The 26,471-nt window shown below is 43.0% G+C and overlaps 1 protein-coding gene across 6 annotated transcripts in view; it reads left to right on the top strand.

Annotated features, from left to right (window-relative positions):
• The window catches only part of EGFR (epidermal growth factor receptor), a 298,096-nt gene that overhangs the window by 211,531 nt on the left and 60,094 nt on the right, over window positions 1-26,471 (top strand). For 4 of the 6 annotated variants that reach the window (XM_029062043.2, XM_029062046.2, XM_029062042.2 and 1 more), the window contains 6 exons: window positions 17,107-17,258; window positions 18,447-18,627; window positions 19,144-19,278; window positions 21,279-21,347; window positions 24,730-24,848; window positions 26,233-26,374. In XM_029062043.2, coding sequence (XP_028917876.1) covers window positions 17,107-17,258; window positions 18,447-18,627; window positions 19,144-19,278; window positions 21,279-21,347; window positions 24,730-24,848; window positions 26,233-26,374 — 798 coding nt within the window. Of the gene's footprint in view, window positions 1-6,098; window positions 6,181-17,106; window positions 17,259-18,446; window positions 18,628-19,143; window positions 19,279-21,278; window positions 21,348-24,729; window positions 24,849-26,232; window positions 26,375-26,471 lie in introns of those variants that run through there. The other 2 variants (XM_029062045.2, XM_029062044.2) reach the window with 2 other exon arrangements.

Genomic DNA, 26,471 nt, shown 5'->3' with positions numbered 1-26,471 from the left:
TTCAACAGTCTGTGATGTATGAGTTTTTCAACTGAAACGAAATCTGAATTCGGTCAGCTTGGCCTTCACTTTGCAGGTGCAGGGATGGAGCATCAACGGGTCACGTTGGGCATTTAGGTTTAGCTTTCCTCAGTGATGTAATATGTTGTGAGCAGCCTCAACCAGCTGATGTCTTCTTCTGCGGTCCTCCTTTGCTTCTACCTTTTCCTAGTCAACAAGAGAGGAAGACTAGAGGACCCTGGGTAGCGGTCATTCAGTCGGTGAGATTTTAAGGTCACTTCATGGAAACAGTACTGTCCTAAGTACTTGGGATTTGGTAGAGTTGGTAGACATGATATCTGCCCATTAGGAGCTTACAGTCTAGTGGGAGAAGCCTCCAGGAAGCCATAACCTCCACTTAGGACCTCACCTTTGTAAACCCTGGTTTCCGTGACCTCAGCTCCTCCTTATCCTACAAATATCCCTAAAACTTTCACTTTCTGTACTTCCCACCCTGGACAGCCTTGACTTTTTGCTCATCCTGTCCCAAGGCCCGAGAGAGCCCCAAGATTTTTCAGTGTTTTACAGGTATTTGTAAGCCACATTTCTACCTGTGTGTGAAATCGGCCTTTATTTTTACTCGCTTTCGTCTCACAAAGAAATTTTGGCACAAAGTGTACAGGCTATTCCATGGCCTGTAGCTAACCATTAGGCTGTAAGCTCCTGCAGCACAAGGATCATGTATCCCTGTTCAGTCAGTCAATCAATCAATCTTATTTATTGAGCTCTTACTGTGTGAAGAGCTTGGAAGAGTACAACACAGCAGAGTTGGTAGACACATTCCCTGCCCACAGTGAGCTCACAGTCTAGAGGGAGCTCACAAGCGAGCGCTCGGTAAATGCCATAGATTGATTTGCAGAGCTAACTTAGGACTCTGTGACTCCTAACTTCCAGTGCTGGGATGGACTGGCTTGGAGAGGCCAAACCACAGATCTTGTGTATGCGTGGTCTCGTGATCTTTCAGAAAAGACAGTGACGAACATGTCTGTTCTGCGGAACCTGGCCTTATTAGGCCTTGGCTTAGATCACCCAAAGAATTGTTGTTCACCAGTGGCTTCCGGGCCGCTGCCTCGATGTTTACAATTGGCATGATCCTTGCTGCTTGTGAATCCCGACACGATTCACGGCATCGTTGCCTGGCTGCCCCTGGTATTGACCAATCAGTCCATCAGTGGTATTCACCGAGTACTTACTGTGAGACCAGCACTTTATTAATCGTTTTGAGAGAGTACAATTCAACAGCAGACTGATGGCCTGCTACGTAGAACAAAACTCTAATTGAAGTAACAGCGGATATCTGGGAAATGCTGCTTGTGCACCTGAACGACCTCATCCTCAGCCTTCCTCTCTCCACCTCCTCCCATAAGGAGGTATCGAATTCCTCGCCTTCCCTTCCCTCCTTGTTCCACCCATTCACGCCCTACCTGCTGCTTTTGCTTTGGTTTGAGCTTTCAAACTCTTGCATTGTCTTGCTGGACTCCTAGTAAAGGCCATGAACTCTATCCCTGATTTTAGAAGTTAGTGCAGGGAGTTCTGGCCACAAACAGGGGGGTGATGTTCAGTGGAAATCTTCCCAGGTTTCCTGTTCCGAGACTGACTGGCCATCAGAAATTCTCTGGAATAATTGGGCTTTAATGTGGTTTTACCGCTCTTCCTGCAGGACTTGAATTCAAAAAAGTTTTCACAGAGCAATGTGAGCCAAAGAGGATCATGTTGTAACTTATCAAAACAGCTCTCCAGTGGCAGGATGTAAATGCTTCGGTCAGGAGCAATTGTTTGTGTCTGGAGAGACAAATACTGAAGTAGAGAACACTCCTTGCCCTGTTTTATGGCTAAGTTTCTTTAGACTCCATTACCACCACATAAGTAAACATCATCAACCCAGCTCCCAGTACCTCCGTGGAAATGACTAATCTTTGAAGCCATGTTGGTATTGATAGCTGTTTGTCTTGTTGGCTAGAAAAGAGCAGATTCATGATTTCATAGGCTCCACAACCAGAAAACCATTCAGGTTCTTTCCCAAAAAGGCCCTAAAATATATGAAGAACATGTTCATAGAGAGCATGCATTCACAAATAATGTACTTCCCTAATTGTAGACAAGCCCTACATTGGACCAATTAGAGCTATTTTCTTCCCAGAAAAAGAATTCATTCATTCAATAGTATTTATTGAGCGCTTACTATGTGCAGAGCACTGTACTAAGCGCTTGGAATGAACAAGTCGGCAACAGATAGAGACAGTCCCTGCCGTTTGACGGGCTTACGGTCTAATCGGGGGAGACGGACAGACGAGAACGATGGCAATAAATAGAGTCAAGGGGAAGAATATCTCATAAAAACAATGGCAACTAAATAGAATCAAGGCGATGTACATTTCATTAACAAAATTAACAAAATAAAAAGAAGCCAACTCCCCCAGCACTTACTATGATGTTCTACATACATCTAGACAAAAAAATACCTCTGCTGGTTGGGCTGAGCCTAATTTTTGCTGTAGCACTGTATTCCTCCTGATTTGTTGCCCTCTTCTTGTTTTGGAATTTTAATTCATTTGTGATTAGTCGCTGTATCAGCGATAGTGGTTGTGAGTGTTCAAGATACCCTTTTCCAAAGTGGGGCTCAGAAATATCTTGTAGAGTTCCAAACAGAAAAATCAGATAAAAGATGGGGTTAGGGTAATGATGAAAAATGGGGGGAAAGGTCCACCCGATTGCAATCTAACATCTTGGTAGATGAGGAAATCTTGGGCTCAGTGTGTACCTTGGGGCAAAATAAATTACCATTTCTCAGTCCACTGGAGAACCAAGCCCCAGGGACAGTAAAGGTCTGTGCAGGCACATTCTAGAATGGCAAATCACTTTCCCGGAAAGAGCACCTCTAAATCTAAGACTATTCCTAGCACCTTGGCATGCTGAGTGCCACTCCTATAAAACAACTGTATGTAGGTCCTGTGACCTAGAGAAGAAAGTAGGTTAGACGGTCCTGCTTTCATCTCTAGTTGCACTTCCCTGATTTGAAGGGACCACCTAGTTCTCCTGGGAACCAGTGGTGTGCGAGGCAGTCGTATACAGCCTACTCAGTGATACCCAGAAACAAAAACATGTTGTCTGGCTCTGTTTGGTAGGGCTTGGGATGAAGAGGGTTTAGGGTTCAGTCTTTCTCTCCTCCAGCCCTAACCAACTGGAAGTTTTTCCACAGTGTCACCACTCTCCACAGAGTGAGTCATAATCATCCTGGTTTTCCGAATCTCAGTTTAAATGAGAGAACCTCAATGGCATTGGGATTAGAGGGTGGTGGAAGAAGACAGGAAGCTGGATATTAGGCTTAAGATCAAGAACAAAGATTTTCACACCATTTCCTGCTTCCGTTGGCTCCTTCAGAAGCTCGTTACATGATGCAAAAAAAGAGATTTCTCTATGACTTAGAGAACGCAGAAGGATTTTTTTTTTAACTCACCTCATATCGTTCGACAAAAAACACTTTGGGACCCAGATCTGTGGATCCTTGATTCTCAGGTGATTATTGCAGTTGATTTTCTGTGTCATCTGTGTAATATTTCTATCCTGAAGTTCTAGTGCGGCGAAAGTCTTGAAATAACTTGCGTGCATTAGTATAATGCAAAGGAGCAGACATTCCCCAGAATATTTAGCAAACCAGCCGGCCCCACCCCCTGATTCAGCAGCACTGGGGGAGATGAAGAAAATGCAGTGGGGGTGAATATTCCCACCCGGGCATCTAGGCACATCTCTGTAGTTCCTAGCCTGCGGGTGAGACTCCCAGTAGTGAAGCTCCATGAGAACCGGGTTGGCATTTCTTCTAACTTTATCATTCTCCAAAGCGCTCACTTTCAGTGCTCTGCACATAGACCTTCAAGAAATCCCATTGACGGATAGTAAATTAGTTCAGGTGGCCTATACAGGGCTTGGTAACTTCCTGGATGATGTCACAAAGAAACAGGGCAGAAATAGAGCGTGACGGGAAGTTCCACCGAGACCCTCCCACAAAAGTTAGCATTGACTCACGGGCCACAGAGTCAGTGTACAAATGCCTTCTGGGATTGGCAGCCCTAAGGGTGTATGTTTGGGGGAGGAAGTGACCTTTAGCTACTAAACTCTAAATCTCCCACTTTGGGACATAGCACTCATATTTGTGGACTGCCCTAAACTGGTTAATCCAATCCTGATCCTGGAGTAGTAGCTTGAAAGAAGTCTGACTAAGAAATCAATTGGAAGCCCAAATTTTGTAACTGATGAAAGGGTGTAAGCAGTATTTCTGCAAGTTTATGGATGACAGACCTTTGGAAAAGGAAATGGTGTTTTCACGTCAAAAGAATTCCTAGATGAAGGGATTAGTGAGTAAGCAATGGTTCCACAGCTGCTTGGATAGAAATGTAGAGCACAACCCTGGTCAAGGGTTTAGGAGTTGCTTATTCATGCTGTTTCCTGAAGGAAAAAGCCCAAATCGCTTAATATGTTTCCATTTATAGGAAAATTCAATAGTCCTCAAGAAGCACTTCAGAATAGAAATATATGAATTTCCTCTCTTTCCATTCTCTCCAGTAGCTGGTGCTTTGTCAGCATTCAGAAAATGCTAAATAATAACAAAGCCATCTTAATGCTGGTCTGCAGAGTACGGATTTCTCCCATTTAAAGGAATCGTCCTTGCGCTCAGTGACTCTTAGAAATCCATAAAGTCATATAGTCATTGAGGTAATCAATCAGTGGTGTGTACCTAAGATCCGAAATCAACCTTGAAAATGTAGAACATGACCCTGTGTTCTCCCTCAAATTCCTGACTAGAAGGAGGATTAGATACTCAATTAGGCTGCCAAGGAAGATATGGTGGAATCTTTCACCCTGGAGTTCTTACCCAAGTTTTTTTTTTTTTTTTTTCCATCGTTCTGCCAGTTAGGCCATGAAGGGGTTGGTCTGGGAGACTTTTGAAAATCCATCCAGCCCTACAAGGTCCAGATCACCTTTCTGGACATCCTAAGGGAGGAAGAGGAGGCACACCCTCATGTTCTAGATACTATAAAGACAGACTATTGCTTAAAGGGAATTTCATGACGATAAGCTATCTCAAAAGCATGCTAACCCTACCATGGCCTTCCTTTGAGTCTCTCTGAGTTCTCAAAAGTCACAGGACCGGGGTCATTACCAAAGAAAAAAGGAAAGTGATCTGAGTTCTACTACATAGGAAATGATCATTTCTTTGGTGAAAGGCCATATGTCTTGGCCTGGAATCTCTCCCTATAGAGCCCAATCCATTACAGCAGCAAAATAATTGAAGCTGACCGGAACAGCCAAGAATTTTGAACCCTCTTCTCCTATCTAGAATTGGGGCTTCCCTAATAAAGTTATATTAATTGGCCCAGGAAGTGGTGAAGGGACCCAGCTTAGTAAGTACATGGACTGAGCTACATGGACTTGGTAGATAAAGGAAACAGCTCCAGATTCCCCGGATGTTGAAACTGGCCCATTTAAAATCAAACATCATTATGTTTTTAGCGCCTTTCAAAGCCCAGCCTTGAAGAACAGTATATGCCGTTTCTACGGTGATTATTGAAAGCCCTCGCAGAGATCGGGCAGAACAGCAGCATAAATATATGAAGTCATGTGCACCATTTTGCCAAATCTATGTGAGGCCACCTCAACCTCGAGGATTTCCCAGAGGACGCCTTGAACCTCCTCTGCTGCTCCGAGCCTCCCCTAGAACATGGATGCCCTTTCTGAGTCACAGAACGCGGCGACCGTCATGGCAGTGGGAGAGTGGGTGCTGAAAACTAGACGTAAAGGCATCCCGCGCTGTATCAGTAATAGACAAACAGGGACAAACCGGCTGAATCCTGGGCTGTCACATATAAAACTGGATGACTGGCCACCTTAATTGTTTCAGAGAGGTTCCACTTGCCAATATCAATCTTCTCAGAGGTCAGTGAGGTTGGTTCAGATTGGAGAAAATGATCGGCTGATGTGGTTATGAGAGCTGCTGTTTTTGCGAAAACACTGTCAAAGGTCGTATTGCACAGGACGCTTTTGTGAAGCCTTTTCAGGATCCTTGAGGGAAAGACACAGTTCTTGGCTGCTGCAAGAGACGAGCCTGGGGCTTGAGTGGCCTTTCCTCACCGAAGCTATCGGTGGGTATGTGGGAGATTTTCTGTTTTTATGGTACTTGTTGAGCTCTTACTATGTGTCAAACACTGTTCTGGGCTCTGGGGTAGGTACAGGCCAGTTAGGTTGGACACGGTCCCTTTCCCTCATGGGGCTCACAGTAGGAGGGAGAACAGGTATTGAATCCCCATTTTACAGTTGACGAAACCGAGGCACAGAGAATTTAAGTGCCTTGCCCGAGGTCACCCAGCAAGCAATTGGCAGAGCTGGGATTAGAACTCAGATCTTCTGACTCCCAGGCCCGTGCTCCTTCCACTAGATCACGCTATCTCTCAGATTGCTGCTGTTATTGCTTTTGACTATTTTACTGTTTTCAGTTCTTTCAAGAGTTTGGTAGATATTTGGGTATCTCTAGATATAAGGCTTAACTTTTTAGAAAATTCATGACTTTCTAGAGAAAAGTATGTTTCAAGAATCCTGCTTCATGGTCTTTTGTCGTGAATCATCTGTGTATTTTACAAAGGGCTTTCTAAAGACTGAACTGTGCAAATGCTCAAAGCAGAGACAGGGTTAATTCGCTCAGCTTATTCTCCCTTCTGGCATTTTCTTTAAACCATGAATACTGTATTAGCCATTCATACTGTGCAGTTAGTTCTTATTTAAAGTGTCTCTTCCATCTTTATGTAGATCAGATCAAATTATAGACTATTATAATAGCCACAACAGATGTACAGTATCAATTCTGTATTTTTTATAAATGTATTGTAATACGGTATCTTCCTTTTGTTCTCCTCTATCCCAAACCAATATTTGAGAGAAAAACTAAAAAGAGAGCATCCTATCCAGATAATTATAGGGTTTTTCAGCTCTCCACCAAACGAAAAGCAGAGAATTTGAAATTACTGGCGTGATTCATTAAGTACCATCAGACAGCCTCTTTAGAATTTCCATGAAGCAAATAAGGAAAATGCTTTCATTTTTTTTAATCTATAAATTAGTAATGCTTTTGGGTAATTGTTGAGTTGTATTCATTATACATAGGAAGGCCCTCCATCTTTCAAAATTCTAGCATAATAATAATTGTGGTATTTGTTAAGTGCTTACTAGGTGAAGCAGCGTGGCTTAGTGGAAGGAGCCCGGGTTTGGGAGTCAGAGGATGTGGGTTCTAATCCCAGCTCTGCCACTTAGGTGTGAAACTTTGGGCAAGTCACTCAACTTCTCTGTGCGTCAGTTACCTCATCTGTAAAATGGAGATTAAGACTGTGAGCCCCTTGTGGGACAACCTTATTACCTTGTATCTACCCCAGCCCTTAGACGGTGCTTGGCACATAGTAAGCACTTAAATACCATCATTATTATCATTATTATGTGCCAGACACTGAACTAATCACTGGAGTTGATACAAGGTGATTGGGTATTTGGAGAAAATAGCACAAGTTGAACCCAGGTCACCAGAATGTAGAAGACATTTAGTGGACTCTCCTCAGAATCACCACTATCTTCTTTCCGTCTTATGCACTCACCCCAGAACTAGAAGTGCAAACATTAAGGCTTGGGGTGGGAAACATTAATTGCATTTAGAATTTGCCTAACCTTCGGAGATTGTATTTTCTAGGTATAACGAAGTTAAACACACAGGCATTATCAAAAATCTTTGATAATCATTAAGCAGGGCTCTACAATGTTCGCCAGTGCCCCAAATGCAAGAAAAACTATCGATGATTAAGAATGGCATTTCAGAATCAGCAGATTACTTAGGACTGGCATCTAGCATTGAGAAGATTGAGGTTTATGCACTTCCCTGCCGCTAGGAAACCTTATATTTGATGCAGTCAAGAATCTTCACTGGTGATTGAGTTCGGGGTTGGTCCTGAATTATCCTACTTAACAAGACGTTACTCTTGTTACAAAGACAGAGACAGTGAACTAGGTAAAGAACACCAGCAGGCCCTTGGGAGACGATTAATTATGGTACTTGTTCGTCACTATTTGTCAAGCACTGGTCTAAGTGCTAGGGTAGATACAAGTTGATCAGGTTACATACACAGGCAGGGGGTGAGGCTAATATGGCATCCATCAGTCACTGGTATTCATTGAGCTTTTACTGGGCTCACTTGGGAAAATTCAGTACAATAGAGTTGGTTGACGTCAATCAATCAGTGGTATTTATTGAGCACTCACTCTGTGCGGAGCACTGAACTGAGAGCTTGGGAGAGCGAGCCTCATGTGGGTCAGGGATTGTGTTCATCCTGATTACCTTGTATCTACTCCAGCGCTTAGACAAATGCTTGACACATAGTAAGCGCTTAACAAATGTGACAGTTATTACAATACAAGAGAGTTAGACACATTCCCTGCCCTCAACATGCTTACAGTCTAGACCTGATCACAGTCCTCAAGGAGTTTATAATCTAGTGTAGCAAACTGCAGACCTATAGAGCAATTGTAAGTGCTAACGTCCCGAATGAGTAGGATATATTTTGGATTTACCACAGCCCCTGCATCCCTCTTTCAGAGTAGTTATTGCAACAGCACCAAAAATAGGGACACACCAGCCCATTGAGGTATCGGGAAAATCAAAGTCAGCCGGTGCCAGCTTGTTTCACCAAAGCCAGCCGAGTCTCCGAGGCGGCTGGAGATTGGCATCCGGGAGTTAGAAGAGTTTCCCAGTCGCAGGCCGCTGCTCCGCTTCTTCCAGGTGCTTGCTCTCAACCCTTCACACTGGGAATTTCCTGGGCAGTTCTTCAGAGCCAATCGGGTCCTGTCAGAGACTACAGATAGTGAAGAATTGCACCATGAGACAATCCTTGAATGTCCACAAGCAGCATGGCTCAGTGGGAAAGAGCCGGGGCTTCGGAGTCAGAGGTCATGGGTTCGACTCCCAGCTCTGCCACTTGTCAGCTGTGTGACTGTGGGCAAGTCACTTCACTTCTCTGTGCCTCAGTTACCTCATCTGTAAAATGGGGATTAACTGTGAGCCTCACGTGGGACAACCTCATGACCCTCTATCTACCCCAGCGCTTAGAACAGTGCTCTGTACATAGTAAGCGCTTAACAAATACCAACATTATTAACGTAGTCGGGATTATCGGTCACGCTTCGGTTTTACCAAGCCACATTTGCATCCCTGGCTAAAATCTCACTGCCGACAGCATCCCCCATTTTCCAATCCCAGTAGAAAGATATATCAATCAATCGATGGTATTTATTGAGCACTTACATGTGCAGAGAGAGCACTGCACTGAACAGGGAGAGTCCAATACAACAGAGTGAGCAGACACATTCCCTACCAATAACGAGCTGTAGAAACGTGGCTTCTATATACAGCACGTGCAGATTACGCAGAGTAATATTATTTTTAAAAATCTCAATTTGGGATGTGAGAGACGTAAACGTTGTTCTCCAGAGGGGAGCAGGGTAATTTGGGGCTAATTTACATACCTGATACCTGGAGGTTTTTTCATTAGAAAATTATTCTTGTTATGATCCCAATCTTAATTCTATTTTTAATTCTGTGTAAGAGACACAGTGACCACATAGGTACGTAAATACAAAATAAGAGATTTTATTTGCAGTTAAGATTTTTTTAGCATTTTTGTGTATTAATTTCCATTGAGAAGCAATGAGTATATAGGAATGCTTGGTTCTATGAAATTAATGTAATTTGGCATTTGAGTTGTGGGCACTCATGAATGGTCATCAAAAGACAAAAGAAGGTATTTGAGACTCCACACAGTGTCTGTCATAATTATAACTGTAGATACTAAGGAACATAATGTTTTCAAAGTATAAACTCATTAAAGTGAAAATGAAAAATGGCAGCCATGTCAAAGGGTGAAATACCCATCCGTGAAAGAATTAGCATTGTAGTTCAGGGCAGTCTCTTTCAGTTGAGTGTTCAACCAGAATGTGAGTACTTGTTGACAGTTTTTACAACAGTATCACACTCAAAGCCTTTAGCTTATTATTTTTAGATATTTGCTGATTCATTGCCACCAGGGCAATGAAGATTAAAAAATCATTTACTTATAAAGGAGTTTATTCCCAGATTGCTGATGTAAATAGCAGTCATCAAAATGTATAAGGGCCCTTAGCGATATTTAAAAAGTCTCTGTGGTTATTTTGAATTTCATGAAGAAGCTTGCACAGAATGCTTACTGTTTTGCATGGAAGACGTTGGAACAATTCACTCCTAGGAGCCTCAGATGTGATGTAGCAACCCCTTTCCTGTTGGGCAATGTAAAGCACCCTCCTCCCCCGACCCACGCACACCCCAGCATTTCACTGACACAGCAGTCCTACCTCAGAGAGAGAGGGCTCCCCCTTCTCTGCTGCTCCCCTGTTCAACTCCTAGATTTAGAAAGCAAGCAGATCTAGGGGCAGGCGGAGGGAGTAAGTGATGCTCTGAATTTCAGTCACTTCAAGAAAAAGTAATCCCTCTCTGGTCGGCATAGGACCGCAGGAGCTTTGCTTTTTTCTTTTCTGTGAAAATTTTCTTTCAAAGAAGAATGAAAGCCATTGCTATTATTTGCTCACATTTAGAGGGACTCACTTCATTTTAATTGCAAGCACACTAGTGATTACAAAATATATATAGCACTGTGCTTTCTATAGAGCTTCTATATTAGTGCCGCTTGTGTAAATCCAATGTAACTGGTGTGGCTACAAAGCCTGTATAGTGGAACATCTATTTTACTCTCTATATAATATAATTTATATTAATTATTATGGTGATACTTTATTAAGTGCTTAATAGCTTTAAACTCTGGAGTAGATATTATCACAGTCCTTTGTCCCACAGTGTAGGAGGGAAGAATAACAAGCATTTTGTCTCCATTTTACAGATGAGGAAACTGAGGTTCAGAGGCGTTCAGTGACTTTCCTAGGGTCATATAGAAGGCCAGTGGCAGAGCCAGGACTAGAACCCATGTCTTCTGACTCCTAGTCCTGTGCTCCTTCCACTAGACCGTGCAACCTCCCACATGCAAAGGTTGCCCATTGTCAGACTGATGTGTTTTCTACCAGCAACATCTATTGCTGTATTCAAATTGGTTTCTGGTTTTATTATCTTTTCAAAACCTTTGCTTTTGGAGAGCAATCCCTCTCCTGAATTCCAGCTGGTCTCTTTGCCACAGTTGTCTTCCAGAGGTCTCCTGCTATAGCACATTGTTTGAGACTGCTTAATTCTATTGCTAAAATATTTGTTGTGTCCTCTCTCTTTTCATATGCTCCATTTAAAATGCACCATTATAGCCACTGCCAATGAAGTTGAGTAGGGCCTAAGGGGATATGTTTCTGAATCTGTGATTAGCTAGATTTGATGTCCATGTTAATCCAGTGAAGAAGCTTTGTAACCCTTCAATTTGTTCCGAAGCCTGATATCTGTATATGTGTGTCTCCCAAAAGTTGTACTGTTATTCTTTGAATTTCTATGTCCTTGTCTATCTGTGCATTAAAGAACAGTGAGCTGCGTAGGTAGCAGAATATGGTGACAGCATTAAACTCTGTGTTGCCAATGAACATCTTAAGTTGGGTGTAGCATTTCCTGGTGCAGGATTCTTTACGTGTGTTGTTGGTCCAAGGGGTCACTTGCCTAGCTGTGATCATCCGTAGCACCAACTTTAAACATGAAGACCAGCTAATATGTGAGAAGTTACACATCACTGCTCTCTAACCCTATCAAACTTGTATTATATGAGTAATTTCAAACCCCTTGAACTGAGTTGTCTACCCCAGTGCGTAGTACAATGCCTGACACATAGTAAGTTCTTTAACAAATATCATTCATTTAAAAAAAAAAATGGGCTCCCCAGCCAGTATTGCCTCATGAAGAAAACATATACCAAGAAAAAAAAAATACCAAAAATACAATACCAAAACCCCAGTAAAGATGTCAGAAAGTACATAGCTTGTCATTTTCAGGACAATTTCCTGGCTCATAAGTGACGTCGGTTTCAGAGCCCCATCATGTTACTAACGGCAAATATTTCATAGATTCTGCTAAAGAAAGTCTTCACAGGGAATGAAATCTAGAAACCCAGAGTACACATTTGTAGAGCTGAAAATGCTTCCTGGCAAGTTCACCAACTATCGCTAGGCCTGGAATCTTTGGGGCCAGTTATTGGCTTTGAACCCATTTGTTGCCTGCAAACTCCACGACTGCTCTAAATAAGTAGCTGAGAAACTAGCCAATTCTGTGTTCAATGCCCAAAGCCAGGGGCCTTATTTCCTCACTCTCCCAGTAATTTTGGTGTTCAAAGGGCAGTATGAACAGAGCTTTAGCTGCAAAACAAACCAAAGCCTCTTTGTTTTACTGCACTTGTCTAAACATGTCGTTCTAATAGCAGGGTTGGAAATACAGAATTAGTGGCTGCCTATTTTTTTTTTTCAGATTAATACCTCTCTCTACCCATGCTAGGATCAGTTAACAGTTTCCCAAGAAGTAGTGTGAAACTAAATACTAAAACCAGTTAGCTGAAATGCCTTGTATGTTTACACTGACCTTTCCCTGGGAAGGTGCTGATCTATTCCGATCGTAGTATTGCAGTGGCATATCTGCATATTGCATTGGCATTTATTCATGAATTAATGCTATTTTTAATGCAAAGTCAGGATGATAATTCTGAAGAAGTAATGAACGTGTATCTGTGACAAACCTCCAAATGAAGGCAGAGATAGTGGTGGAAAAGCATACATTTCTTCCACATTCCTGTTTCAGTTGCATGTGCAGCTAGTAATTTTGTTCCTTTCAAAATGCCTGCTGGGATTGCCTAATCCGGTCTTCAGACAACTGTCAGGATTTCAGCCCTGGAAGAGATTTCATAAAATGGCCTGTAGAAGTTCGGCTAAGTGCTAAGTGTGCCTAGAATATAGTAGCCCAGTAGCTCAGACGGATACTCTGCTGATAAATGCCTCCTTCCCAATACCCCACAAGAGCCAAAAGAGGTCAAGTGGATGAGTATGAAAACCAACTAAGATTATGGAATTCTTAGATCCTTTATCTGGTGGTGGAATAATAATAATAATGGTAGTTGTTAAGCATTTACTATGTGCCAAGCACTGTTCTAAATGCTGAGGTAGATACAAGGTAGGTTTTCCACATGGGGCTCACAGTCTTAATCCCTATTTTTCAGATGAGGTAACTGAGGCCCAGAAAAGTGAAGTTATTTGCCCAAGGTCATACAGCAGACAAGTGGTGAGGCCGGGATTAGAACCCATGACCTTCTAAGTCCCAGGCCCGTGCTCTGTCTACTTAGGCCATGCTGCTTCTCTCTATTGATAGAGAATGATAAATATCTGAACTGGAGTTGAAACAGTTTTATTCTATCAAAATTTTCCTTTAATCAAGCACTGTATAGGAAAAACATTTCCATTTGAAATACAGCCAATTACCATACTAAAGGTAATTTAGACTACAGATTTTTATGCCCATTGTCAGCATGATCTACTCCTACAATCACTCATAGGAGAACTGTGGGCACTGACATTGGGAATGAAACTGGGAAATGAGGTTTTCTGGCTTTTTACCAGAATATGATGTGATTAATGAAAATGATTCTGTTGACTAACAATCTTAGCAAATTCATCTCTAGGAGATTTCCTTTTTCTGATTAAAAAGCTAGCATTAACCCACAGTGGCACACTCCCACAGAAGAAAAAAGAGGCACAGGGAGAGAATTTGGTGCTGAAATTGTAGGTGTTGTTCATCCATCCGTTCATCAGAAGGTTAGCAAGGCCAAATTTTAGAATTACCATTGTATGGCAATTCCTTTTACTCCTGAATAGATCACAAAAAGATAGTCAACATAGCACCAGATGAGACCAATTTTTAAATCCCCAAAGCACATTTCATTAGATACACACTGTTAAATTGCTCTGTTTAAATATGAATTGTTTCACACATTTGCACTATGATACAGAGGATCATTTCAGTTTTGTCTCCATAAAAGAAACCTGGGAATTATTGGAAGAAAGCTTTTTCCCTACTCTATTCTGAAACACTGTCTAGTCATGTGGAAATGCTTTAATACCATCCTTTTGCTAAAAATAAAACATTCTTTAACTAGAGCCTCTCTCACCACTTTCCTAAAATAGGGGACAGTGAAACATCAGTTTAATATTAATTTTTCCATCCGTCTATCAGAAAGTTATTATTGTCCAGTGTGGTGTTTTTCCTTAATGTAAATATCCCACATAATCATGAATGCGTTAGTGTTCAATCTTAGCCATTCTCTATGTTGGACAAAGCTATCCTACAGAGACTCTACCTCTCACTCTCCCTCCCCTTAGGCATTTAGTGGATGAGCTAAGTAGGTAATATATGAAATGTTTTCCTAGAGGCACCTGTATTTTTTATGGTGTTTGTTAAGCACTTACTGTGTGCTAGGCGTTGTAGTAAGCACTGGGAAGATACAAGATAATTGGGTTGGACACTGACCCTATCCCCCATAGGAATCCCAGTCTTAATCCCCCTTTTACAGATGAGGTAACTGAGGCACAGAGAAGATAAATGACTTGCCCAAAATTACACAGCTGACAAGGAGCAGACCTGGGATAAGAACTCAGGATCTCCGAATTCCAGGCCTGTGTTCTTTCTTCCTTCTCGTCTAGGAAAAGGCTTTAAATCCCAATAGCCTTTGAAACACAATATTCTCTAAATGCTTCTCTATTCTGGACTACTTCTATTTGGATTACAATTTCATCTATTAGCCCGCTTAGCAAATTTGATAGAGTATTTGAATAAGATAAACTAGGAGCTCATTGCATTTAATTACTCACCCCACCCTCCCCAAAGCGCACATGAGATCTTTCTATTGACTTATGTCCCCTATTTATTTATTTATTTATTTATTTATTTATTTTCATTTCTGTCTCTGCTGCTAGACTGTAAACTCTTTAAGGCCATGGATTCATTATACTCTATTTTACTCTTCCAAGTGCTTCTTACAGTGCTCTATATGCAGTAAGTGCTCAATGAATTGATTGATTAATTGAAAGCTGCAGTTACTGATTCGGCACAAAGGTTCTGACTAAACAGAATTCCCAGGTGTTTTCCTCAGGCAAGACTACGTGGAGTTTGGACTTCACTGAGATGATGGGTACTGGAATTTGGAACTTTCGATTCAAAGTGAAATCGATGGCAATCATTTTGAGGTTATTCCAAGTAGCTGATGAATATGTAGAGAATTGAAATGATTAAGGGGCACTAAAGAGAATATTTACGCTAAGCGACAACAATGCTGTATTTCTCGCTGTCACCCCACTCCGCCCGGAACCCTTAGCACTTGTATTTATCAGTGAATCAGTCAATAGCATTTGAGTGCTTACTGTGGGCAGAGCACAGTATTAAGCTCTTATCACGGAAGCATATCTGTTTTTTAGTCATTTCTATTTATGCATCTGTATATATGTTCCTATACTTGCATTTTTGTGCATATTCATTTTTTATAGTATTTGTTTAGTGCTTACTACAGGCCAGGCACTGTACTCAGCGCTGGGGTAGATACAAGATAATCAGGATGGGCAAAGTCCCTCTCCTTCATAAGACTCACAATCTTAGTCACCATTTTACAGATGAGGTAACTGAGGCACAGAGAAGTTAAGTGACTTTCCCAAGGTCACACAGCAGATGAGGCAGAGCTGGGATTAGAACTCAGGTCCTTCTGACTCCCATGGTTTGCGCTGATCCTTCCTTTATGACCCCCACCCCTATAATGCCTAATTCATGAGGGGGGACTTGGTTGCTACCAGCAAAAATCCCAAAAGAGTTGGCTTTAGGGTCTGAATCTGGCTGTGAGAGGATGGTGGCTACAGCCCGTCAGTAGTGTTAGTACTGGAGATTTGAAGAGCCGCTTGGTGGTGTCTCTGGGGTCGCTCTTTGAAAAAGCCCATCCTTCCCCTTATCTTTTTCTAGGTAGGAATTTCCTCTCCTGAACCCCTGTCTTTGTGGCAGCTATTTACTGAATATCACTGAGGGCATGGCTTTTCACCCATTCATGGAGGAATTAAAGAAGCTGTGTATCGTGAAAAAAATTAATAGCTATCTGTCTACGGATCTGTTGTTTAGTACTCTCCCAAGTTCTTAGTACAGTGCTCTGCACTCAGAAAGTGTTCAATGAATACCAATGAACGAATGCAGCTTGGTGAATCTAAGATTTGGTGTATATTTACCACAGTGGATGCCCAATTAATTATTAAAGGGTAGTTATTTTTTCAAATGAATCCATTCCCATTGGATAATCACCTCCCCTCACTCACCCATTCCTCACTCCTCATTCCTCACTTACCTGCCTCAGTCCCTCCTTTCCAAGGACTCCCCCTCACCAACCATTCCCACTGAGGAATTCCCAAATCCAAACACTGACCTCTCTCCTCCTCACTGATCATTTCCTTCTGCCCTCAAGGGATTACTGTCCCCCGCCCCCAGGAGGATCGGTGAGTGCTAATCCTGGTTCTGTCACCTGCTCTGGAAATTCCTATTGGCATAGGGAAAGCTAGGGATGGGGAAAAGAAGGAGGAGAGAGTGGAGGAAAGAGAGGGAAAAGGGGGTAGAGGAGTGAAGGAGAGGAGTGAGGGAGGGAATTCCTCACTGGGCAGTTGCAGGAAAAGAATGAAATTTCCCATTGGGAAATTCTTCAGTGAAAGGGAAAGAAGTGGAAAGGAGAGAGCACCAGAAGAACAGAAATTCCCCCCAAGGGGAGGTATGATAGATAAAAGGAGTGATCAAGCTTTGATCACAGGTTGATTTAAAATTTTGGAATGTCAGCAATAGGAACTGGGCCACAACTGACCATTAGATTTTTAATGTAATGTAGAGGGGTTTAGTGTGAAATAAATACTTAAGATGATGATGAGACTGTCACTTTTCTCATCATACCAATGTGTGAATTTAAGCTTCCTTCTTAGCAGTGATGTGGAACTGAATTCATCTTCTTGTTCTTTTCTCTTCTTCTCCAGTTTGCCAAGGCACGGGAAATAAATTGACCCAGTTGGGTACTCTAGATGACCACTTTCTAAGCCTCCAAAGGATGTACAATAACTGTGAAGTTGTTCTTGGAAATCTGGAGATCACCTATGTGCAAAGGAATTATGACCTGTCCTTCCTGAAGGTGAGTATATAATGGATGTATTTTTCAGCCCAAAATGGTTCAGGTACGTGACTTAAAGAGTCTGGGTTGAGTTGACCTCCAAATAAATGCATATTTACTATGACAATGAGCAATTCTCCTGTTGGTCAGTCCATATTCTGTCACCTGGCTGACAACTGTTAATGTAATTATTATTATTATTTAGGAATTCTACCATCCACTTGGACTGTGATGTTGATCCTATGAAGAGTATAATCCCAGTCTTTTTGGCAGAAACTTTGGATGACATAGGGGACTTTTACCTCTTATTCCAAAAGACCAGACATGTGTAATAAAAATAGTGGCCATATTGTGTGTTTACTATATGCCAAGCACTAAGCACTGGGGTAGATTGAAGATAATCAGAGGGGCTTTGCGTGTTGCATCTGGTTATAGGATCATGCCTAATCTGCTTTAGTGATTGCTTGTTTTACCCAACAGTTGTTCTGTGGTTCTCTGTGAGAAAAACCTCCTCATCTGTAAAATTGGGCTACCATCCCTGTTCTCTCTACCACTTAAGATTGTGAGCCCCAGGTGGGACAGGGATCAGGGCCAGATCTGATTATTTATTCATTTTTAGTGGTATTTTTTAAGTGCTTACTCTGTGCCAGGCACTGTACTAAGTCCTGGGGTAGATACGATTTAATCAGGTTGGACACAGTCCCTTTCCCACATGGGGCTCTCAGTCTTAATCCCCACTGTACATATGAGGTAACTGAGAAACTGAGAAGTTAAGCGACTTGCCCAAGGTCAGAGACCAAAATGGCACAGCTGGGATTAGAACCCAGGTCTCCTTCTGAATCCCAGGCCAATGCTCTATCCACTAGGCCATGCTGCCTCTCATTATCGTGTATCTTCAGCATTTACCATAGTGCTTGCACACAGCAACCACTGAAATACCAAAATAGAACCCACTGTAACCTGGATTTGTCGTAGTTTCATTATCCAACTTTTTAGTAGCCAAAATTTTCCCCAACCCTCAACTGAATTTAGGATCCGTTGGTTGTTATCTGGGTCCCTTTCTTAGCCATTCATTGTTCCTCTCAGTCCTAGAAAACAAAGAAAGGTTCCCTTCTTTCATATCATCCTCCTCTGACCATAAGCTCGTTGAACTCCTTAGAAGAAAATCAACAAACAGATGTCTAATATGTCATTTCTGATTTTCCCCAGACCATCCAGGAGGTTGCTGGTTACGTACTGATTGCGCTGAACTCAGTGGAGACAATACCATTGGTAAACCTGCAGATCATTCGAGGAAACGTGCTCTACGAAGGTTTTGCCCTGGCGGTCTTATCCAATTATGGGATGAATAAAACAGGACTGAAGGAGCTGCCCATGAGAAACCTCTTAGGTGAGGTGTAATGGTGAGGTAGCTTGCTTGAGGGGGAGAATTCTGGTGTTTCCTCTCAAGAAATTGTTCTCTCTCAATTCGGCCCTATCCTGCTAGAGATTAGGTAATGGCACGTTTCCCCAGCCTCTCCCCTACCCCCCATTCTTTCTTCCATGCCCAAGGGCTCGCAAGTTAGTGATAGAGCTAATGCATCAGCGGAACAGATCAATATTTGTAAAAACGCTTTCAGATCTTCATGTGAAAAGTTAAGCTACTCTCACCCTCGTCATTATTATAAATTCACCAGGGATATTTCTGTTTGATCGGGGAAAAGACACCGGCAATATGATAAAAGTTAAAATGCACTTGGGCCCTGGAATGGTGAAGTGAAGGGTATCTGTGTTCGTCTTTAGTTCAGTTTGGCAGAAATATTACTCTTCGTCTCCCAATCTGCAACTACATAGAAAGGAATTCGTGTTTTTGCGCAGGTTAGAAAGTAGAATCTTCTGGCCATTAACTTTTGCTTTTCTTTGGCAGAAATCCTTACTGGTGGTGTGCGATTCAGCAACAATCCTGCACTGTGCAACATGGATACAATCCAGTGGAAAGACATTGTAAACACGGGACAGTTAAACAACATATCCATAGACAATCAAAACCAACTGGACAAATGTAAGTACCCAACAGAACTTCTCACTGCTCCCAACTCCTGAAATACAGGGTGAAGGAATTAGAGTGCTAGAAGAGGAGGAATTATCATTAGTGGTGTTGTGACATATTATAATTTGCCCATTTATTAAGCTCCTATTAAGTGCAGAGTACTGTACTAAGCACCAGAGAAAGGTAAAGTGTGGGACAGGGACCGTGTCCAATCTGATTTTCTTGTATCTCCCCCAGGGCTTAGCACAGTGTTTCTATAAAGCCCCTGTTATTCATAAAGCCCAAGTCCAGATCAAATTAGATATTGGATTAGATGATCTCAAGTGGAAAAAATAGCATGACCATCCTTTTATGGAGGAGGTGAAAATGTATTATTTTAAATTAAAAGTGCACATTACACAAGAGCTAACGTAGCACCTGGAGCTTCTGGACTCGAGCACCGGCTCTTGCTTCCAGGTGCGGGGGTGCACACTCTGCCCATGCAAAAATTGGTTGGGGTTCCTGCTCTTTGCCCAGAGCATGAGTCAGGCAGCACCTCACGATTCATCCCGGAAGACCATCTCTGCCAAAGAAAAAGCTGATAAAAGTTGGCAGGAAGTCACACCGGGGAATTCAGGATCAAAGTATTTCTCAATTGGCAAAGCTGGATGGAAAATTAAAGAAATGTTTTTTCTATCTGTACCTATTTGGGGCTCAGAGTTTAGTTTAACCATTCCAATCAATCAGTGGTATTTATTGAGGACTTAATGTGTCTAAAGCACTGTTTGCCACTTGAGAGAGTATATTAAAGTTGATAGACATGATCCCTGCCTTCAAGGAGCTCCTGGCCCCATCATAGCATTCTTTCAGACCTTTTCTTTAAATCTTTTTGCATCACATTTCATTCTTCTACCATGCAAAAGCAATACCATGGAGAAATATTCGTTTTCTGCTACTGTACCACTAGGCAACCTTCTACGCCCTTCACAGCATCCCTACTTACCCACTAGATTATAAACTTCTCGAGGCACAGATCATGTGTACTTATTATTTTGGTACTTGTTAGTTGCTTTTACTATGGGTCAAATTACCACATGGGGCTCAGCGTCTAAGTAGGAGTACTTAACTCTATTGTACTCTGCCAAGCGCTTTATACAATGCTCAGCACAAAGTAAATGCTCAATAAATACTGCTGATTGATTGATTTGTCGTGAGAAACCAAAAGCTTTAGCCCACAGTGAATCCGTCAGCTGGGAGGTAGGCGCGGGCATTGACGTTGTTTATTTAAGGGGCAGGAGGAGGTGAAAGGGCACCTAGCCTCGTTTTTATAGGAAGCCCATTTCCTTGATGTGAAATAGCCGATAAAGAAAATGTTAAACATAATAACACTATTGGGAAGGGAAAAAAATCAGTCAAGATGGTTGATTGGTATGAGCTTGAATTGAAAGAGTTCATTGAGACCTTCCGTGTAGTACTTGTATAATGATGGTATTTGTTAAGTGCTTACTATACATCAAGTACTCTGGAGTAGATACAAGCTAATCGGGTCAGACACAATACCTGTCCCACATGGGGTTCACAGTCTAAGTAGAAAGGGGAACAGGTACTGAGTCCCCATTTTAAAGTTGAGGAAATTGAGGCCCAGAGAGGTGAGTTGCCCAAAGTCAAACAGCAGGCAATTGGCAGAACCAGGATTAGAGGCCAGGTCCTCTGACTCCCAGACCTTTTCCACTTTTTTCCACTGGGCCACACTGCTTCAACCTTACCTTCTTGGAACTATTAAATATGATAGAGACATGGATGCCAAGAGTTATGTATATGAATCAAAGGCTGGGCACAGGCCGATATGTTTATTTGATCATTTATTTATCTGGAACTATTTATTTTGTCTTCCCACAGAAGGTTACTGTGCTCCCACTTCTGAAGTTTGGAGCTATTTAAATCCTTGGGAATTACAACATTGGTCAGATTCAGCAGAAACCCTGATTCTCATGACTGACTGCACAAGTTTAACTTCTCTTAATTGGTTTTAGGTCCAAAATGTGATCTTAATTGTCCCAATGGAAGCTGCTGGGGTCCGGGACCACAGAACTGTCAGACTTGTAAGTATGGTATTATAAATGAACACAGTGGATGATATAGGAAAACAATGAACCTCCATCCCCGATGGACGTATGCTGTAGTTGCGAATTCTTTAGATAATCAGATAGCTGTCAGTAGTTGTTTTGAGGATGCCTGAAATCTCCTGAAGTCTATGGATGATCCCATGTTAGTCCTGAAACTTTAATGACTAAATGTCATCTGGCCACCATTTCGTGATCCCCTTTCAGGTGGTTTGGGAAAGAAGGGACCTGGGGAAAAGAGTTAATCATCACAGATCATAGAGAAAAACTACAAGCAACCCTAATCTTACTCCTTTTATAAGGAGTACAAAGAACTCATAGTCAAGATGGCTGGAAGTGGGGCAGTTAAGGTGGAAGGCACTGAACTGCTCAAAAGGAAGATGCTATTACTATTCAAGATGGTGCTCCGATCATCACCATCATTCTGTTAATCCTAGTTGGAAACATGAAAGTCTGCGTTGTTCACCATCCACCCTGTGAGTTAGTACTTGAAGTTTAGCCTTTCTCAGCAACTCCCATGAGGTATCTTCATTTCCCAAAACTCTATCTTCAGCCCGCCATATTCCTCCATCTTAAAATGATTCCCCTTGCGGGGTGGGAATGTCGTGTCACCAGAGATGCCAAAGAGTGAAGGCAGGGAAGGCTCAAATCGAATTCAGTTTCAAACCTGAATTGAAAAGGATCTGAAAGTGTTTCTAACAGGAAAGGTAGTTGGGTGCTGTCTGAGTATAGGTATTATATGCTCTCTGCACACCACTGAATACCTTAAAATATTCAAACATATTTCTTTTAAACTTAGCTTAGGTTTGGAACTAAGCGGCTTGGCTTGGTGGATAGAGTACGGACCTGGGAATCGAAAAGACCTGGGTTCTAATTTCGGCTCCGCCACTTTCATTCAGTCATTCAATAATATTTATTGAGCGCTTACTATGTGCAGAGCACTGTACTGAGCGCTTGGAATGTACAGATCGGTAACAGAGACAGTCCGTGCCCTTTGACGGGCTTACGGTCTAATCGGGGGAGACACTTGTTTACTTTATGTCTTCGGGCAAGTCACTTAACTTCTCTTTGCCTCAGTTACCTCATCTGTAAAATGGGGATTAAGACTGTGAACCCTTTGTGGGACAGGGACTGTGTCCAATCCTATCAACTTATATCTACCCCAGAGCTTAGTGCTTGGCACATAGTAAGCACTGAAAAACATACCATTAAAAAAAAGTTCTCCATACCAGTTAGGGGTTGTCCTCCTCTTCTCTTAAAAACAAAAACAAGGAAACGAAACAAAAAAAAATCTTTAGGATCCAAAAGAAGATCCATAAGATAATAACATGAGTGCTAAAGTAAAAAAATAAGGGAGAACAATTTGTGTGGTGAGAACTGATTAATTCTGAAACATTTTGGTTAAATGATTAGATGCGACATTATCTCCACCTCTGACCTGGGAGGACAGTCATTTGTGTCTCTCTTTCCATTTTGCCATCAGTAAAATGGGCACAGGCGTCTCACTTCCCTCTTACGTGGATTGTTGCTGGGTGTGCACTGAGTGAGATGTATTCGTACACACTTATATCTGCTACCTTTCCATGCTCAGTGAGGATGATGTGCGTACACCCTCAGTTCAGGCTGGCTTTCTGCATTCACATACATGTGCCTAGCATTCTCTGCAGTGATTGAGTGTGCATATTTGGGGGCGGGGGGGGGGGGTGCGTGTGTGCGTACACAAACTGAGTAGGCATTCCCTGCTTGTGGTATTTGAATTTGAAAATAGTCCTATTGATTGGCCTTTTCCTTTAGGAAACATCCCACCAAATTCACACTTGTGGTTTGCGGCGTTGTACCATCCACCCACTTCATTACCCTCTTCACCTCTCCCCCGTCCCTCAGCCAACCCGCGGATGTGGCAATGGCAACCGATGGAGGAGGAAATGAGAGGGGAACGCGTGGGCCAGGGCCCTTCTGGTGGCCCCTAAAGTATGCAAATCAATCATTGCATCACTTCTTGGTGGGCCCCCGAAGAAACCCAGTTGAGGATGAGCGTGATCTAGTGCCGGATGAATCATTTAATAGTATTCTCATCAGGATTCCCAGAGTAAATCATTTCCACTTCTGTCTTCAGTTGTGGAATTGCTGGCAAGGTGCCAGTGCCCGTATCTAACTCAGGGTAATCAGCATGACCTAGTGGAAAGAACCCCAGGCGGGAAGTCGGGGGACCTGGATTCTAATCCCGCCTCCTCCCCTTGCCTGCCGTGAATCCTAAGGCAAGTCGCTTCTCTGTGCCTCAGTTCTCTCCTCTGTAAATTGGGGATTGAGAATCAGTTCTCCCCCTTAGACTGAGAGCCCCATGTGGGACAGGGACTGGGTCCCACCTGATTAGCTTGTATCTACTTCAGCGCTTAGTACGGTGTTTGGCCCATAGCAGTGCTTAACGATCACCACCCTTAATCAGCACTCAGGCTGGGCAGCTAGGAAACAGTATTTATTTACTCTTCCTTTTCACTGTGGACCGTTGACGTCAACTCCCTAGGGCATGTGAGGACAACACCCTCGTCTCCATAGTGAGATCCTGCCTGGGGATGGCTCCAAGATTTTCAATCTCCACCGGTGCTCTTGTCAGCTTGATCTCGTCTATCTCGCCACTGACCTCTCACCCACGTCCTGCCTCTGGCCTGGACCGCCCTTCCTCCTCACATCCAACAGACGCTTTGCCCACCGGCTTCAAAGTCTTATTGAAGGCACTTCTCCTCCAAGAGGCCTTCACTGACTAAGCCCTCCTTTCCTCTTCTCCCACTCCCTTCTGCATCTCCCTGATTTGCTCCCTTTATTCATCCCCCCTCCCAGCCCCAAAGCACTTATGTGCATGTCTGTGCATTGAGAAGCAGCGTGGCTCAGCGGAAACAGCACGGGCTATGGAGTCCGAGGTCATGGGTTCGAATCGCAGCTCTTTCACTTGTCAGCTGTGTGACTGTGGGCAAGTCACTTAACTTCTCTGTGCCTCAGTGACCTCATCTGTCAAATGGGGATTAAGACTGTGAGCCCCACGTGGCACAACCCGATTCTCCTGTGTCTACCCTAGCGCTTAGAACGGTGCTCTGCACATAGTAAGCGCTTAACAAATACCAACGTACCCCAGCGCTTAGTACAGTGCTGTGCACATAGTAAGCGCTTAACAAATACCAACATTATTATGTGTGTAATTTATTCATTTATATTAATGTCTGTCTTCCCCTCTAGACTGTAAGCTCGTGGTGGGCAGGGAATGTGCCTGTTTCTTGTACTCTGCCTAGCACTCTGCACACAATAAGCGCTCAATAAATACGACTGAATGAATGAATGCTCACCTCTGACCTCTTCTCCCTTGCAGTGACCAAGACCATCTGTGCCCAGCAGTGTTCGGGCCGGTGCCGGGGAAGGTCACCCAGCGACTGCTGTCACAACCAGTGTGCTGCTGGCTGTACAGGCCCCAGAGAGAGTGACTGCTTGGTGAGGACAAAAATCTTGCCCTGCCCCTGCCTCCGTCAGGGGCATCCCTTCACCACCTAGGCACTTTGCCTGTGTTACCTTACCTCTAGACTGGACCTCTCGACTGTAAGCTCACTGTGGGCAGGTTATGGGTCTCATATCGTTCTATTGTAGGCTCCCAAGTGTTTAGTACAGTGCTCTGCACACAGTAAGCAGTCAGTAAATACGACCGCCTGACTGAATATGAGCTCCCTCTTGTTCCAGCCACCCAGAGTACCCAGCTAGAGGGGAGTCGACACTTAAATAGATTAGGAGATTCTCCTCATGACACCAAAGCAATTTTGCAGACAGCGTGAAAGAAATCTCCCACTCTGCAAAGAATTTTTCCAGCCCTTCCCCACTGTACTGACAACATCGGTTGTGGTTTTCCACAGAGGACCCCTCCGCTTCCCCTCCCCCCCTCCGCCTCCCGTAAATAAAATGCTTTTAGTCACCTTTTATTATTTGTATTCCTCCAAAGCCATACATTGCAGTTTGCCCTCTTCTTCAGCTCTCCTGTTGTGGTCAGCCCCGAGATCACCGAATTGCAGCTCCTGAAAAAATCCGGAAATAGTACCGAGGTCACTTTTTTCATCTTACGTTCATGTGACGATGGAAGATGGTAGTCCCCCAGGACCTGAAAAGCATTGGTGAACCTCAACTAGGGTGGTCTAGTGGACAGAGCATGGTCCTGGTAGTCAGAAGGACCTGGGTTCTAATTCCGGCGCCGCCACTTGTCTGCTGTGTGACCTTGGGCAAGTCATTCAACTTCTCTGTGCCGCAGTTACCTCATCTGTAAAACGGGGATTAAGACTGTGGGACTTGGACTTGGAAAGTGTCCAAACTGATTAGCTTGTTTCTACCCCAGCGCTTAGTGCAGTATCTGGCACACAATAGGCGCTTAACAGATACCAGTAAAAAAAAGTAACTCTCTCCAAAGAAAGTTGAATATGCCATTAGAAGGGAACCACTATTTTTTTCTTAATTGAATGGAGTTTTTCCTCAGCATTCCTCCTGGCATAATGGTTGCAGACTAGCTTTGTGTCCCGGGGAGCATCTGATGTAGTTATCTGCATGAAATGTCACATCAATAGCAAATAACATACCTTAGTCAAGGAGAAAACAGCTATTCCTTGTGAGAATTCTGAGATTCTGAACACAAGTCATTTAGGTATATGAAATATAACTGAAAGGGAGAAGATGTGATATGTTTGACAAGATTAGGCTTGGCAATTACCGCCCCGTCAGAAAAGCTCGACCTAGTGACTCCTCCCGTTGGAAGTGATCCTATTTAACTTTTAACGAAGTTTAGGGATTTAAGTCTCGTCGCCTAATTCCTTATGATTGGACTACCATTCTGGAATAGGTCTGTCGCAAATTTCGGGATGAAGCCACGTGCAAGGACACCTGCCCTACCCTGATGTTGTACAACCCCACAACCTACCAAATGGACGTCAACCCAGAAGGGAAATACAGCTTTGGAGCCACCTGTGTCAAAAAGTGCCCACGTAAGTTCCTGTGGGACTTGAGTGAGTGCTCTCACTGGATTTAAAAATAACTCTGGTTTGTCAGAGTGTGTCCCAATTATCTTATATAGCTCACTGT

The sequence above is a fragment of the Ornithorhynchus anatinus genome, chromosome 4 (assembly GCF_004115215.2).
Source record: "Ornithorhynchus anatinus isolate Pmale09 chromosome 4, mOrnAna1.pri.v4, whole genome shotgun sequence".
NCBI lineage: Eukaryota > Metazoa > Chordata > Mammalia > Monotremata > Ornithorhynchidae > Ornithorhynchus > Ornithorhynchus anatinus.
The sequence above is the reverse complement of the archived record's forward strand: the minus strand, read 5'-3'. Positions and strand labels throughout refer to the sequence as shown.